General features: G+C 38.2%; 1 protein-coding gene across 2 annotated transcripts in view; it reads right to left on the bottom strand.

Moving 5' to 3' along the window:
• LOC128734126 (ribosomal protein S6 kinase alpha-5) overlaps nt 1-14,434 on the bottom strand; it is a 44,495-nt gene that overhangs the window by 20,665 nt on the left and 9,396 nt on the right. Inside the window, exons 1-2 of one of the 2 annotated variants that reach the window (XM_053828151.1) lie at nt 8,858-8,999; nt 7,284-8,282 (exon numbers count right to left, since the gene is read on the bottom strand). In XM_053828151.1, the coding sequence (XP_053684126.1) occupies nt 7,284-8,073 (790 nt within the window). In that variant the 5' untranslated portion in view covers nt 8,074-8,282; nt 8,858-8,999. Of the gene's footprint in view, nt 1-7,283; nt 8,283-8,857; nt 9,000-14,434 lie in introns of those variants that run through there. The other variant, XM_053828150.1, reaches the window with a different exon arrangement.

The raw sequence follows: 14,434 nt of genomic DNA, 5'->3' as shown, positions 1-14,434 counted from the left end.
TTTTTTAAATAAACTTTTCCAAAGAAACACTACCTGGAAAATTAAGCATTTTTACGCTAGAGCACATGATCGCTTTTTTTTTATTTGGTTCATATCAGTAAAGTTTGCTTAAATAATTTCATCAATGTTTTTCAAATAACTTTTGACTGGTAAGGCCAATTCTAATAAGATTTAGCATATATGTTCACAGCGTTAAGGCCTCCTGTTTGATACTAAAATAATTGAAATCTGATTAATTATCTGGTTAAAATCGTTATAAATAATTGTAACTTTTATTATGCTGTACACGACTGCTCATAACTTTCAAATTAAACATACAATCAAAAAACAAATCAATAGTGATCTATGAGACTATATTACCTACCAAATGAGACTAACAGCGCATAAATCGGTTTGGCCATCTCTGAGAAACGTTCGACTAATTGACACCTTAAAAAGCACATTTTTAAGCATAACTTTTGAACCGCTTGATTGTTTGCGATAAAACTCTCCCAAAAAATTTGCAGTAGCAAGAGCCTTCATTTGATACTAAAATGGTTGAAATCGGTTGAGTGGTTCCGGAGAAAAACATGTCACGTAATTTTTACATTTTTGCTTATAACTTTTAAACAAAATGTCGGACGACAAAACCATTCAATAGTGATCTACAAGGTGATAACATCTTTCAAATAAGCGTAATAGCAAACGAATCGGTTCAGTCATCTCCGAGAAACAGACGACTAAAGTCAAGCGTCACACACACACAGACATTGCTCAATTCGTCGAACCTTATCTATTGGTATTGGGCCTCGGATCAACTTCGTGTTTTTCGACCAATTTTTAAACCTTTGTTATAGTATAAAAGGTAAAAACACACAAAAGTGGTGTCATCAGAATTTATCTTTTTTATATTATCACAAGAATGGCCTGCATTAACACGGAATCTCCCGGAATTGTTTATTTTACATGGGGATACAACCTGGAAGCATACAATACTGCACTTTGGAATTATTGAAACAACTTTTGGTTATCGTTTGGGACGAAATTCCTCAATCCCTTTGAATAGTAATTTATGAAAAACGAGAAAGAACGAGGGGTTATGGAGGGGGTTCCTTCAAAGAGTGCAATATGGAAAAGCTTTGTTTCGTTTACGTTATTGAGATTGTTAGAGAGCAAACAGATGCATAATTAGCTACGTGGTAGAGAGGGGGGAAGCTGACTGGGAAGGAGCCAACAGGCAGGACGAAGAACATGAGTACGAACGTATGTTCCGCTATGAGTCCGGACCGCCTGGACGGTTCTTCATTAGATTTGGCAAATATGTTTTTTTCTCATAAAATAATCAACGTGGGGGGTTGATAAAAAAGGAAAGCGATCTCTTGCAAGTGGGGAGTAAAGGTCATATAGTTAAGGGATTCGTTTCTCTGGCATTTGGAATGATAGCAGTTTTACGTCAAGAAGAGATTTCTGAAAAGAGGAATAGGGTGGCATTGACAAGGAGGAGGTTTAAAAACGTAAAAATGTCTTATGGCTTTATAGAAATTGCCAAAAATAAGACAGATTTACAAGTGGCTGGGGACAACAGGAGGGGGAGCTGACAAAGGGCATATACATTCAAATGGAGAAAAAGGGCTTTGTTTTTTGCATTATGAGAATTTTCGTTACAATAACAGATGTACAAGTAGCTGAGACAGCTGATAATGAAAGTACCAGAATGATCTATGGTCGGATTTCTATTGAGCCCATGCTGGGTCATCATACATTGTGCACAACGCAAAAAAGCAGCACGAACAAGAAAGTTGCCCAGCAAGTACGCAACACACCCTCCCAGAGCGAAATTGCAGCTCCCGACGCACGACGGCACGGCAACGAGAGAATTCAAAATCCAAACGAGGTCGTGCCAATTTTGGTTTCGAAACAAAACAGAACTGCGTGTGCAATTTAAAACACCACCACCGCCTCCGGACTGAATTTTCGTCATATTGACGTAGTTGGTTCGTACGCCATCGGAATTAGCGCGACCGCAGCGTCGCGTCGCGTCCTCCGGGTTTGACTGTTTCAAACATACATATATGGCAGAATGTTCAGCTGTATTGGCAGACAACGCCACGGAAACGTCTAGGGAAATTCGCAATATTTGCATACTGGCTGTGGTCATTCATACGGGTGGGTTTAGTGAAAAAACTATATCAACTCAAATATGGTTCCTGAAAAGGCTTATTGCTGGATGATTCATTACGATGTGTGATGCAAATGTGTTTGTATTGCTTAGAAGTCATTCAAGAGTAATAACGCAGTCACAAAAGGAAATCGAATCAAGGGTAATGGATGGAGAATTCGGCAAGAAGTTGAAACATATAATTCGTTCGAAATATTATTACGAATTGTTTTGCTGTCCACGCAGTCTACCAACGTCTAACGACTAATCTTGTGTAGTGAGAAACCGACACGACTTCCGTATAGGATACGATTACACAAACAACTGATTTTAGACAAGCAGCATAGCCTAACATATGTGTATTTAAAACGGAACGATACTTGTATTGGTTTTAAGCAAAAAGTGCAAATCGATGCAAAATGCTTCAAAAACATTATTTGCAAGGCGCCACACTAATCGACAGGTACGAAGAAGTACAGCGCACGTGGCCTGTGCAGCTCGAAACACCTGACCACAAGTGCGTTTGTGTACCGAGGGCCTAGCAGGCAGAGGATAAGTTGACGGTAGATAGGCGCCTTCAGTTGATAAACAGTCAGCTTGTTTATAATATTTGAAGGTCGATACCACCGGACCATCAGGGACTGAGCATGTCCCGTTCACTCTCACTATGCCTTTGCTGTGACTACAGGAATTCGCTGCCTTTGAGCGTGTGTGGTTTGCATTACACTCTAAGTAAGCATCAACACACTTAGTTGTTTTTGTTTACTGCAATTTCAGAGGTTTCACTGTGGATTGTTTCGACACGTACGTGAATGTGTTTATGCTTGCAGTCAAGTTCATTGGAAAGTTTTTTTTTTGTCTTTGCAATATAGGTATCGCTCTAATCGACAGTGCCGAAAACACCACTGTGAAACATTTGAATTACAACGTGAGACTTAACGATAGCCTTCGCATGGATAAAGTGTAGTAGACAACGATAGGAAATTGTCTCGGTAGATTTCGATGTACGACACTAATACCTACAAGCATTTTTTTCTAATGCAGACCAGAATGAGAAAAAAAAATCAGAATTGTCTAACGTTCTCGGATATTGGCGTCAACACCACCGCTCTTATCGTTTGCGGTTGATGAACGGCCTCGAACTTGCCGCAGGTTCCGCTTTTTAAGCAGCCGAACAGTTACTAAGGCGGAAACGATGGCATTGATTTTGTCATATACTTAGCATTAAAAACTGTAACAAAACATGCGGTTCACTTCAAATTTTATATTGTAATCTATTGCAATTGGAAAAATAATATGAAATAAAATGCCTAACTATCACATTTGCTATTATTCTTTTCATAATATTTCAAGAAACATAAACCGATTTGTTTATTTGTCCATATAAATCATCTGACATTTAATGTCTTAATGAGTGTGCTAGTGTAAAACGTAAAACCTTAATTTACAACATGGTAGATCTAGAAATCTTACAGAAAAACTCAACATATGTTCAATGCAACAGCATATTTGGCGTGGAAGTTAGGAGCTTTACTTTATAAGCAAGAAAGTTTCTTCCCATTTAAAATATTACCGAAGACAAAACTGATTGACAGAAATGCTATAGAAGCTTTTCGGTCGTGAAAATGTGCTATGACAATAGATTCTCCAACACAGTCAGGAAAAATCTGTGCGTGCACGGCACGTAGATTGATCATTCACGTGGCGTAACAGTCTCGGACAGTAGTGTAACAACAGCGGCACAGACAGACAGACAGCAGTACCAAGCCAGCCAAGACCGCCTCTCCTATCGGTTTGGTGGGAGAGCTCAGTTCCCTTCGGAACGGCCGCGATTACACACAAACAGTCGCAACAACTGGCAACTCCAACACAGCAATCAAATCGACTCGACACAACAACGGGCGGAGGCCCGCCGATGATCGCTCGCAGCGTGTTCAATCGCGAATCGTGGAAAGTGGTATTTATAAAAATAACAGTTATTTTCACTTTAAATTCACTCGGAAGCAGCTTCAGTTTCATGACTGTTGTTTGGCGATGGTTTTCAGGTTTTGGCAGTTACCTATTTTATTTCCTCGAGATCCGGTTGCCGGTGAACGAAATATGAACCCAGTGGCAGCAGGAAAGATACTTGTTTTACAAAATTGGAATTTCAATTAAATGGAGGGTAATTATAATTATTTTAAATTAAGTCTGCAGTACAATCTCATAGACATCTACATAGCTCATCAATAAGGCCATTGCAAATCGTATTAAAAGTTTTTGTCACTCCCCCCCCCCCTCCCCTTGAAAATTGGCTTGAAAAATCGGGGGGCAAACAAATAATTTGTAGGATATGAGTTAATTTTTTTTATAAAATCAATTGTCTGTGGGCTCTACAGCCTGAAAAACTTGAAAAACGAGTGTACGAGTTGAGTTAACGCTTCTAGCATGAAATAGAAATGGAAATTCAAACAGTGAAATTTCCGAAAATCGGCCAAAAAATTTTCTTTCGTTTTTGTCTTTTTTTTGTAGATTTTTGCATGGAAATTAACAACGTATATATTAAAAGCAAGAATAGATTTGGTTTTCATGTTCGAACTTAAAATAAAAATGCCTAAAATCCATATTTTTTTTGCTCGATTAAAAAATTCACTTTGTTTTTTTCGCCCCCCCCCCCCTTCAGTGGTCCAACACCGGAGGGACAAAAACTTTTTTAAATATTTGTAATGGCCTAACTATATTAAACCATAGATATATGAAATTTTTTCAAAATCACAGTATAGTTTTGGGCCAAAGACTCTAAGGGCCTGGTTAATAAATAAGGTTATGAACGAAAACAATATTTCCTAAAGGTCCGAAACAACAATTCCGAAAGGTTATGTTACGGACATGTCCGCATGGTTGATGTAAGACTGCGTTAGGCATATTTTTGCTATAAAACCATGAATAAGAAAACTTTTTCACGACTTTGACCCATAGAGTTTTCATTTCTCGATTTCCAAATTTTGCATATTTTAAAATAAAAAAATCGAGAAAAAAAAGTTCCAACTTTGAAAATATTGCAATTGTTTATAAAAATGCACTATTCAACTATTGAAAAACAATCGAGAGGAGGTATGGTATACCAATTTTGAAAGCTTGTGGAATAGTGAACTCATCTGGTAGAAAGTCATTTTTTGATATTACAAACTATGTTTACAATCAGTATTTAAAAAATAGTGATTTTTTCGAATTACAATACTTTAAAAAATCATATCTTACGAACAGTAACATCGAAATACAAAAATACGTGTCGATTTTTTTCGAACAAAGAACGTAAAAAAAGTATTCCGAAGAGAAAAAAAATTTTGACTGTAAATTTCCCGTGGAATGACCCATATGTTAAAAAATATTGGCATTAATGGCAAAGGAATACTTTTTCTAGAAACAAAATCGGAGACTCCAAATTTTATAATTAAACTTTTAAAAGCGACAAAAATTAATTTACTTTTCATTACATGTACAAACAGCTTTCCAACTATCCAATGCTGTTTCATTCCGTCCGAACATGTTTTGTCCTATTTCCTGAGCTTCCAATCTCAAAACTTGCCTCACAATAGTCTGAATAAACGCCTGTAACATGTATATCGTCCGTGCTTGCGAAGTTGAGAAATCCCCGGAGAAAAAGCTATTAAAGCAGCGTACGTTTGTCTGCAGCTGCAATAACAGTGATTAAACTGATGTCTGTACTAGAAAAACGGCTCATTTTCATAGCATATGATTTGACGATTTTTAATAGCGCGCACAAAATAAAAACGAGCATAAATCAGGAACAAAAAATATCGTTTCTATGAATTTCATAATATCGTGAAACAAGACATATTTTAAAAAAAGTATGCAGATCTGTGCTTAGGAGCATGAACAAGGAGCGCACGTAGAACTTCGAATACAGGTACAATTCGACAATGCTTGACATTTTGCAAATGTTCGGCAGTTTGTTAGGCAAATATGTAAATATTGTAATAAATTCCTTGAAACATTCCTATACATGTCAATCCCGGCGTAGTGGTTAGCATTCACGCCGAGGACTCGGGTTCAAATCCCAACTCCGCAGAAGTCACGAATGACCTAAGCTGTTAAAGTGACTATAATCAAACAAAAAAAATCCTATACATAAGATAATATGAAGTCTAAATATTGTACATGCCCGTGCTCTGTATATGATTTTTTCCGTTTTTTAGAGTTTTAGATCTTTGCTTGTCATGCGATTCAATGATTAGATTTTTTAATCGATCGGTGCAAAAGTATTGAAAATCGCTGAGTGATTAACGCTCAAATCCTGGCCACTTTTCGGGTTTAGATTTTTTGGCACAAAAGTTCGTGAAATTCAGCAACCCTTTTTACCATTTTGTACGACAATTTGGAAGTGCACATTCACAACTATGTATTTCAAATTTGTCACTTTTGAATAAGTCAAAAAATCGCTGGCCTCACTGGCAATGGCAGCGAGTGGAATGGCATAACTTGTCTTCGCTCGCATATCTTCGTCTAAATTCCATAACATTTTTTGTCTTCTTTCGGAGCTGATTCGCCTTTTCCTTAGCTTCGGTCCCGGGTTACGAATGAACACAAATGTAATCGTAGCGGTTCGTTTAATTTCCTGATTCGATTTGCGTATATGCTTCCTCGCCCCTACTGTTTACTGAATATGTATCGCAAGAGATCTCAGTAAGTAGCAGCGAGCAAACGTTCGTCGTGAACGGACGAAGAAAGGTTTTGCCTTAAAGCAACAATGCCCGTTTCAGCAGGTTTTCAACCAAACACCTCTCCATAACGGAACGAAACGAAGACGAGAGCTTTCGGTTGAAAGTGTAAGCGATGTTTTTCTTCGGTTTCGCTTTGCTCGATCGTAAATGAAACTCCCAGCGAAGCTATTTTTAGTTGGTCTTTCAGAATATGTATGGATTTTTATGGGCACTTTATGTCTACCGTATGTTGTGAGATGAAAACAAACGGATTGAATATAACGGAGCTTTAAACTCTTTTGCATACCTACTATCTATTTCGTTTGCTTTTTTGTATTGGAAAAAAAATACCTGTTAAGCGAAATTTCACCATGCTATGCGTAATAGAGAACAACTCATCAATTTGTTTTAATATTATCTCAACATCCTTATGACTCACTTACCTTTGGTGTTAATGGTAGAAATTTTTATCATCTCCAGGTTGTCCTTATCGATGATGGTTCCGTTGTAGATAACGCTGCTACCACTTTTTTCGCTGCGTTTCTTCGGTGAATCCTGTTGATTCTGCTTTTGTTCTTCCACTTCCTCTTCCTCATCGTCTTCTTCCTCTTCATCCTCCACACCATTCTCATTTTTCTGTGAAGGATGCTGTTGACCTTTGCCAGCATGAGTATGAGAGTGAATTTGTTGACAATGTTGATGGTCATCGCTGCCACTCTCGTTACCGCTGGCTGCGCCAGTATCGGATTCTTCCGATTCCATTATAGCCGCTGTTTCCCGAACCTGGTGATACTTAGTGTTGTGACTATGTCCACTGCTGCTGCTAACAGCCGAATGCTGTTCCAGCTGTTTTTTCCTGGCCGCTGCTTGTTGCTGTAACTTCCGTTGCTGGTCTGCCACAATCTGGTTGATCAGATCTGGGGGTTCAATGGAACCACAAGCATCCTTGCGTTTCTGTTCTAATGATTGTTGCTGATAGAACTTAAGATTTTCGTAGTACGTCGGATAATCCGTTTTCAACGGACGATGTTGATGCCTGGAGGAGTGTTTGTTGAAACTGCTGCTACTGCTGCTGCCAGATCCGTTACTATTACCCGAGGTAATCTTTAAATCTTTCAACAGGCTATGGTTGTTTGCGGAAGGGACCGCGGCAGAGGAAGTTAAAAAGTATTCCTCGTGATGTTTTTTCGATGTGGACGTCGTCGCGCCAGCTTTGGCGCGATTACGACTCATTGTCACTACAAACTTACGTGATTCTTAATCTTCTAAAGAATTTACGTACGGCACTATGCACTGAGAACACTATGTTTTCACTATCTCTCACGAGGGAATCATTCGAACACTTCAGAGCACTATCATTATATGCAATATTTATTATTAGATTACTAGAATTTTCACCACAATTTTCAAGTATATGTAATTATAATCCGCTGCAATGAAATCTGCAAAAAAATCAGATAAAAACAAATATTAGTTTAAAGAAGCATTGGTTTTCGATTAGATAAATGCATGTTGTCAAAAATGGGTACTTTTTATTTTTACAGGTCTTGAAAACTCTTATGCTTAGCTGATAAGCAACAAAACGCGTTCCACTTGTTAGAAAGCTAATTCACTTCTACGTCCATGCTTGGCAGTAATGCTCTAACGTCATCCAAAATGTAGGTAGGTACACACATATGGTGAAAAAGAATCTTCTAATACACACCGCGGTCAGACAACAAGGGGTTCGCAATATGTTCGACGAAAAATACCAAACAGCTTGGCTACGATCCGCTTGTTGTATTGTCTGCTATGAAGAAATTTAGGACATGACATTCGAGAGTGATACAGTTATATTATAGCGTTGTTCTCTCAGTTCAGTGCGAAAAGTGGCTTTAGGTAAAACCTTTTGTTGCTGTTAAAATACATTCCCTAATAATAGATAAAATGGCAATCATGAATAGAAATTCGAATGACGTTAAAATTTATGCGCGACTGTCAAATCGACTGACACTATGACACTAGCCTGATTACCTACCAATCATCACAGAAAGAGTCGTACTTCTAACAAAATTCCTGGATAATTTTCAACAATGCAATTATTTTCCACTAAAAACTAGTCTTTATTTTCTCGTTGAATGGTAAGTAATCCCACAGTAACTTTATGCGTCCCTTGCACAACACTTTTTTAAAACCGCGCGCGTGGCACCCGACAAATAAACAAGAGAACCGTCTCGTCGAATGTAGTAAATGCGAATAACTGGTAGTGGCCCCATCCCAGGGCCATCGTGATTGTAGTGTGCTGTCTGTGTTTGTGTGTGTATGTGCATAGGTACTGCGTACCGTCTGTAGGTGTGACGACGTGTACCGATGTGTCTGTCAGCACGTCAGCATGCGTCCCAATTATGTACCGACCGAGGTAGAGAGGAAAAGTTGCTGGCGTGTGTGCGTCTAGGCAAACAAGTTACATTCACCAATACACCAAGTGGGAGCCAGTCTCACCACCCCCTGTGAGTTATTCCATTCACGAGTTGTTAGTATACACGCACCAGACTTTAGCACTGTGCTTGTTGCCATCGTTACAAATGAAGTTGAATAGTTTAAAACCGAAAGCAATAAAATCAATGAAAGAAGAGCACGAAAGCGAACGTGGTGACAAAATATGGTAGACTGATTACTCATAGTTTATCACTAAAGACATACCAAAGCATCAATTCGGCAATGTATTTCCTTCCTTCACAGAGAAAAGTTTAAAATTATTTTAGAGCGATGAAAATGAGATTTTCAATTTGTGTTTACATCTTCCAATCGACTCAAGTCTCACATAAAATTGCACCACGGAAGAAACTCTGTAGCAAATTACCTAATTGACCGATCCTTTTCAAACTTTCAGACAATAAAATATAATCCATTAGTGAGTTTTTGGTACATTTATTTCATTCAACTTCACCCTAACACCCTAACCGTATGCTCGCACATTATGCTTAACTCCACTCGTAAGGTTTTGTACAACATCTGGCTGCAGCTACTTCTGCACAAAAACCCACTTTTCTTCATGTCTTTCTCAGGTTTGACCTCCTTGGGATGCTTCCGTAGTGTTTGCTTCATAATAGCCCAGTATTTTTCGGCGGGCCGTAGTTCCGGTTCGTTGGAGGAGTTCATGTCTTTGGTTACGAAAGTAACCCCGTTGGCTTCGTACCACTTCAGGACATCCTTTGAATAGTGGCACGAAGCTAGATCCGACCAGAAGATCGTAGGGCCGTCGTGTTGCTCCAACAGAGGAAGCAGACGCTTCTGTAGGCACTCCTTGAGGTAGATCTGCCCGTTTACAGTCCCGGTAGTCACGAAAGGTGCATTCCGTTTGCCACATGAGCGGTCGCTTGCCAAATCATGTACTTTTTGGCAAACTTTTTTGCTTCGTTATTTCCTCCGGAACATCAAACTTGTGCTGGGAGGTGAAGAACAGTAGTCCCGGAAGCTGCCGGAAGTCCATCTTGATGTAAGCCTCATCATTCATGATGAGACAATAAAGTTTCGTTAGCATCTGGCTGTACAGTTTCCGGGCCCGTGAATATCCCACCGTATTTTGCCGTTCGTCATGGTTTGGAGCCTTCTGTACTTTGTACGTATGCAGTCCCTCCCGTTCCTTGGCTCTCTGAACGAAAGACTTGGACAGATTAAACTTTTTAGCCAAATCTCTAACCGAAACAATACACCCTAAACTACTTCTACCCAAATTTTCAAGAGAAAATACCTAATGGGTAATTTTCTACAGCGTTTCTTCCGTGGTGCAATTTGATGTGCGACACCCTTTAGCAAAGCAAAGGTGATACATTCCGTTATCGAAGCTTGACCTTCTGTTTTTGTACGACAGACTTCGCAGCCAGCTGTTAGAGTACATGACAATTGCAGGGCCACTTGCTACCCTTGCAGTTGCAGTTGGGACACCCTTCATTAGTGTTATTTCCAATGTGTAACATTTTGGTTTCCGGTCGCAACACTAGAACAAAAACATCACTATTGTGAATTTTCACCATTGAAAAAAACGGTGTACGAGAAAAAAAAATTCAAAAATTTTGCATGCAGTAAAACGCAATTATTTTAATATTTTTTGAAACGGTTCCCCTACCGTCCCTTCATCAATTGTAACCACCGCAAGGTTATCGAGTCTGCTTTGACAAGCGAGTGGTCGTGAGTTCGAGTCTTAGTAGAATCAAGCCATTCCTTGTCAAGTGACTTTAGCATGGGTTCATTTTCAGGCCCCTCATTTATCCTTCCTTCATGCTGAATTCTATATTTACCCTCTGAAGCCTCCTGACAGCAAAAAGAAATGCAGTGCAGGTCATACAGCCAGGGCCTTAAATTATCACCGAATTTCAAACAAAACAGAAAATCTTTTTTCTCAGCATACATTGTTTTTTATGCCTCTGAGTTTCGTATGTACAACTGCACAGCGATTTTCATCATAGTATACAAGTTCAATTTATCGTGAAAATACAACAGGAGAAAGTGATTTTCAAATCTAGAAGGTGATATTCACTTCAGGTAAAAAATAATTTTAAATGCAGTTAATGAAAAGAAAAATTTTATGTCCAACAGCTGAACGCAATAGATGCTAAACCACAAAATAAATTTTTTTTATTGATTTTCACTGCTCCAACGTGAATATCAGTTTGTTACAATATCACAGGGCACTGATATTCTATATTCTCGTGCATGAAGTTCATGCTTGCTGCATTTAGTTATTATGTATGTTTGATCACAGCCAGCAGATTTTCAGTGCAAGTTAGACTGATAATCCAGAAGTTTGAACGTTATGCTGATGAATATTAACAGCACTGCATACAGCAAACACCCGGGCGATATCACAATAGATCAACTATACTGGTCGCAGTGATGAGTCCACACAAGGAAAAAAAACCACCGTTTCAAAATATATTAATATATGCTAACCGCATTTCAAGGTCAAGACCAGGGCTTCGACCGATCCTTTTTTTTTCTACCGCAGTCACACCAACGCGCATTCAAGTTCACACCGTCCGTTTAGAGGTGGAATACGAACGCTATGCATAACACAACTGGCAGTTTGCTCAGTCAAACGCCGATTGCAGGCAGCAGAACGACCGCGTTCTAAAATTTTTGACATTTTCGTTTCGATCAAGTTGCCTTTACCGTTTGGAGCAGCGAATGACTGCAAAACAGTCAAATGACTGGTAATCACCACGCTAACGAAAAGCAACCGCACAATCGTATGATTCAATACTACAAAAAAACAACCACTACATGTGCATGGAAGAAGTCGGTCGGACTCCGTCCAATACAAACGAATATTTTGCTTGCGTCGGACCGACGTCCGGGAGACAAACTATTACTGTGAGCAGCCGATTTGGAGACAAAAAGAGAAACGAAAAAATACGTCACCGTATGCTTCCAGTCAGTTTGCAGTTTATATTCTCAAAGCGCAAAGCAAAACGGGAGATCGACTGTTTGCTTTTGCTGAGATGCCGCATGAATTGTAAGACGGCAGCAGCGCAAGCGGCAGATTGACTGGATTAAAAAAACAGTCAAATGATCGTTCAAAAAACGGCGTTTGAATGCGGAAAGTTCGCATTCACGGCAGTCACATTCAACTTGCGATCCCTTTTCAAGCCCTGGTCAAGACTAAAAAAACACGAGGTTTGGTCTACAATTATTTTGTTTCCATATAATAGGAATACTGAGAAAATTCACTTACATTATCATAAAAAAAATGCTTGCACTACGATGCACGATTTCTGAGAAATGAATTTTTGAAGCAGCCAAATATTCAGGAAAATCTAGTTAAAAGCTATCATGAAATTTCTATTAAAGTGGTGAATGACCCTCGGGGTAAAACCACTCTAAAAAAATTTCTATTACAGCCCGTACTCGATTATCCGGGTGTTCACTATTATTTTCAGCCCGGATAATCGAATCATATTTTTTGGTATTTTTTTGTATGTCAAAGTGTGTATGTTTTTGACTGGTATCATAAATATTTTTTATCGATCTATCTCCATAAAAGTCAGGAAAATTCCTTTCTTACGATTTTTCCAGATGATTCAAAATTATTTTTTTTTGTTATTTTCAATATTTAGGTTTTATAAATGTTTTTTTTTTAATTAATATTGATCAATCTCCCCAAAAATCAGAAAATTCCTTTTTTTACTGATGATGATGATGATTTTTAAATAAAAAAATTGATGTCATTATCGCAGGATTTATTTTTGTTTTGTTCACTGATTATCATGTAGCGTGAAAACTATTACATTTATTTAGGTTTAAAATAAATCATTGAAAAACAAAATAGTTTTTTTTCTCACAATGATAATCGAGTCCGGACTTTACTACGAATTGACAAGAGATAAAAATATCTTGTAATTTTTTCATGAACCTTTAGAACATAGTTTTTCGAATTGCTAAAATCATATATGTATTAGATTCTAGATCTCTTTAGGTTCATTCATTTTTCGTGATTTCTTTTTACATCCAATATTTGAATTAACGTCCTCTTTTCTTTCGTTTCAAAAAGTATTTCCAAACCAGAGCTGCGCCCAACATATAATTCTCTGGTTTTTCCAGGTGTGTGTAATTCCATTAACATTACATTGTACACAAAATTAGTCAGATTTTATTTCCCTGTTATAAAAATTAAAAAATTGGTGAGGTCATTCATAGTTGAATTATTTTTCCACGTTTTAGTGAAATTCCCGAATCTACAAGGAAGTGAGAAATGTTTTACCTAGGTACGGTTTTGATTCCAACTTTATTTATTTGTTAAAAAAGTCAACAGATTTCTTGATCCTAATAACTAATAAAAACTACTAGCTAATATTCTGAAGCGAGATTCCAGCACGTTGCGGCTAACCAAAAAGTCAAAACAAAGTCCAAAACAGGATATAAAACTTTGAACAGATTCAAGCCTCGAACACTTCGCAGTAATAGAAAAAATCTAACACTTATTATACACTGTCGTGTTTGTTGAAATGTTCTTTACGCGATAAGCGTAAGATTTTATCTTATTGGCAAGATTAACGAGCATTTTATTCAGAAGTGTTCGAAGTTTGAATCAAAACGGTGGTTACCGAAAATTGTATGTATGTATGTATGGATGGATGGGAACTACCACCTATCTTGGGAGAACAACCGTTCATAACAATGGGCCTATCTTGACAAGGGGAATTGTAAAAACATAACGATTGATCACGATTAACAGCTCTTGTATGAATGGTCAAAAGGGAATCGGTCGGCAAGCAACATCACTTGCACGTACCAAGGATAATTAAGAATCTCCTTCCAGAAACTAGATCACCTGAGTCAATCGTTAAGTAAGACCTCCCAATGCAGAATGACCCTAATAGCTGGGGAGAAGGGCCCGCTCATTATACACAATGTGTTGTTAGCCGGGCCAAGGTTAACCTTAGGAAGTTGACCACTTCACTCTTCCTAAGCACACTGCTTCAAACAAGTACCCTGATGGACCCTCCCATTCATTGATGTTATTGTTTTTGTGTATTTTAAAAATATGATTTTTTAAGTGATTTTCTTTAATTACTTCTGTCTATATCGGCTATCCCCAGTAGCTATGGCTGTCAAA

Source organism: Sabethes cyaneus, chromosome 2 (assembly GCF_943734655.1).
Source record: "Sabethes cyaneus chromosome 2, idSabCyanKW18_F2, whole genome shotgun sequence".
In the NCBI taxonomy this organism is placed as follows: Eukaryota; Metazoa; Arthropoda; class Insecta; order Diptera; family Culicidae; genus Sabethes; species Sabethes cyaneus.
This window is presented reverse-complemented; position numbering and strand designations above follow the sequence as displayed.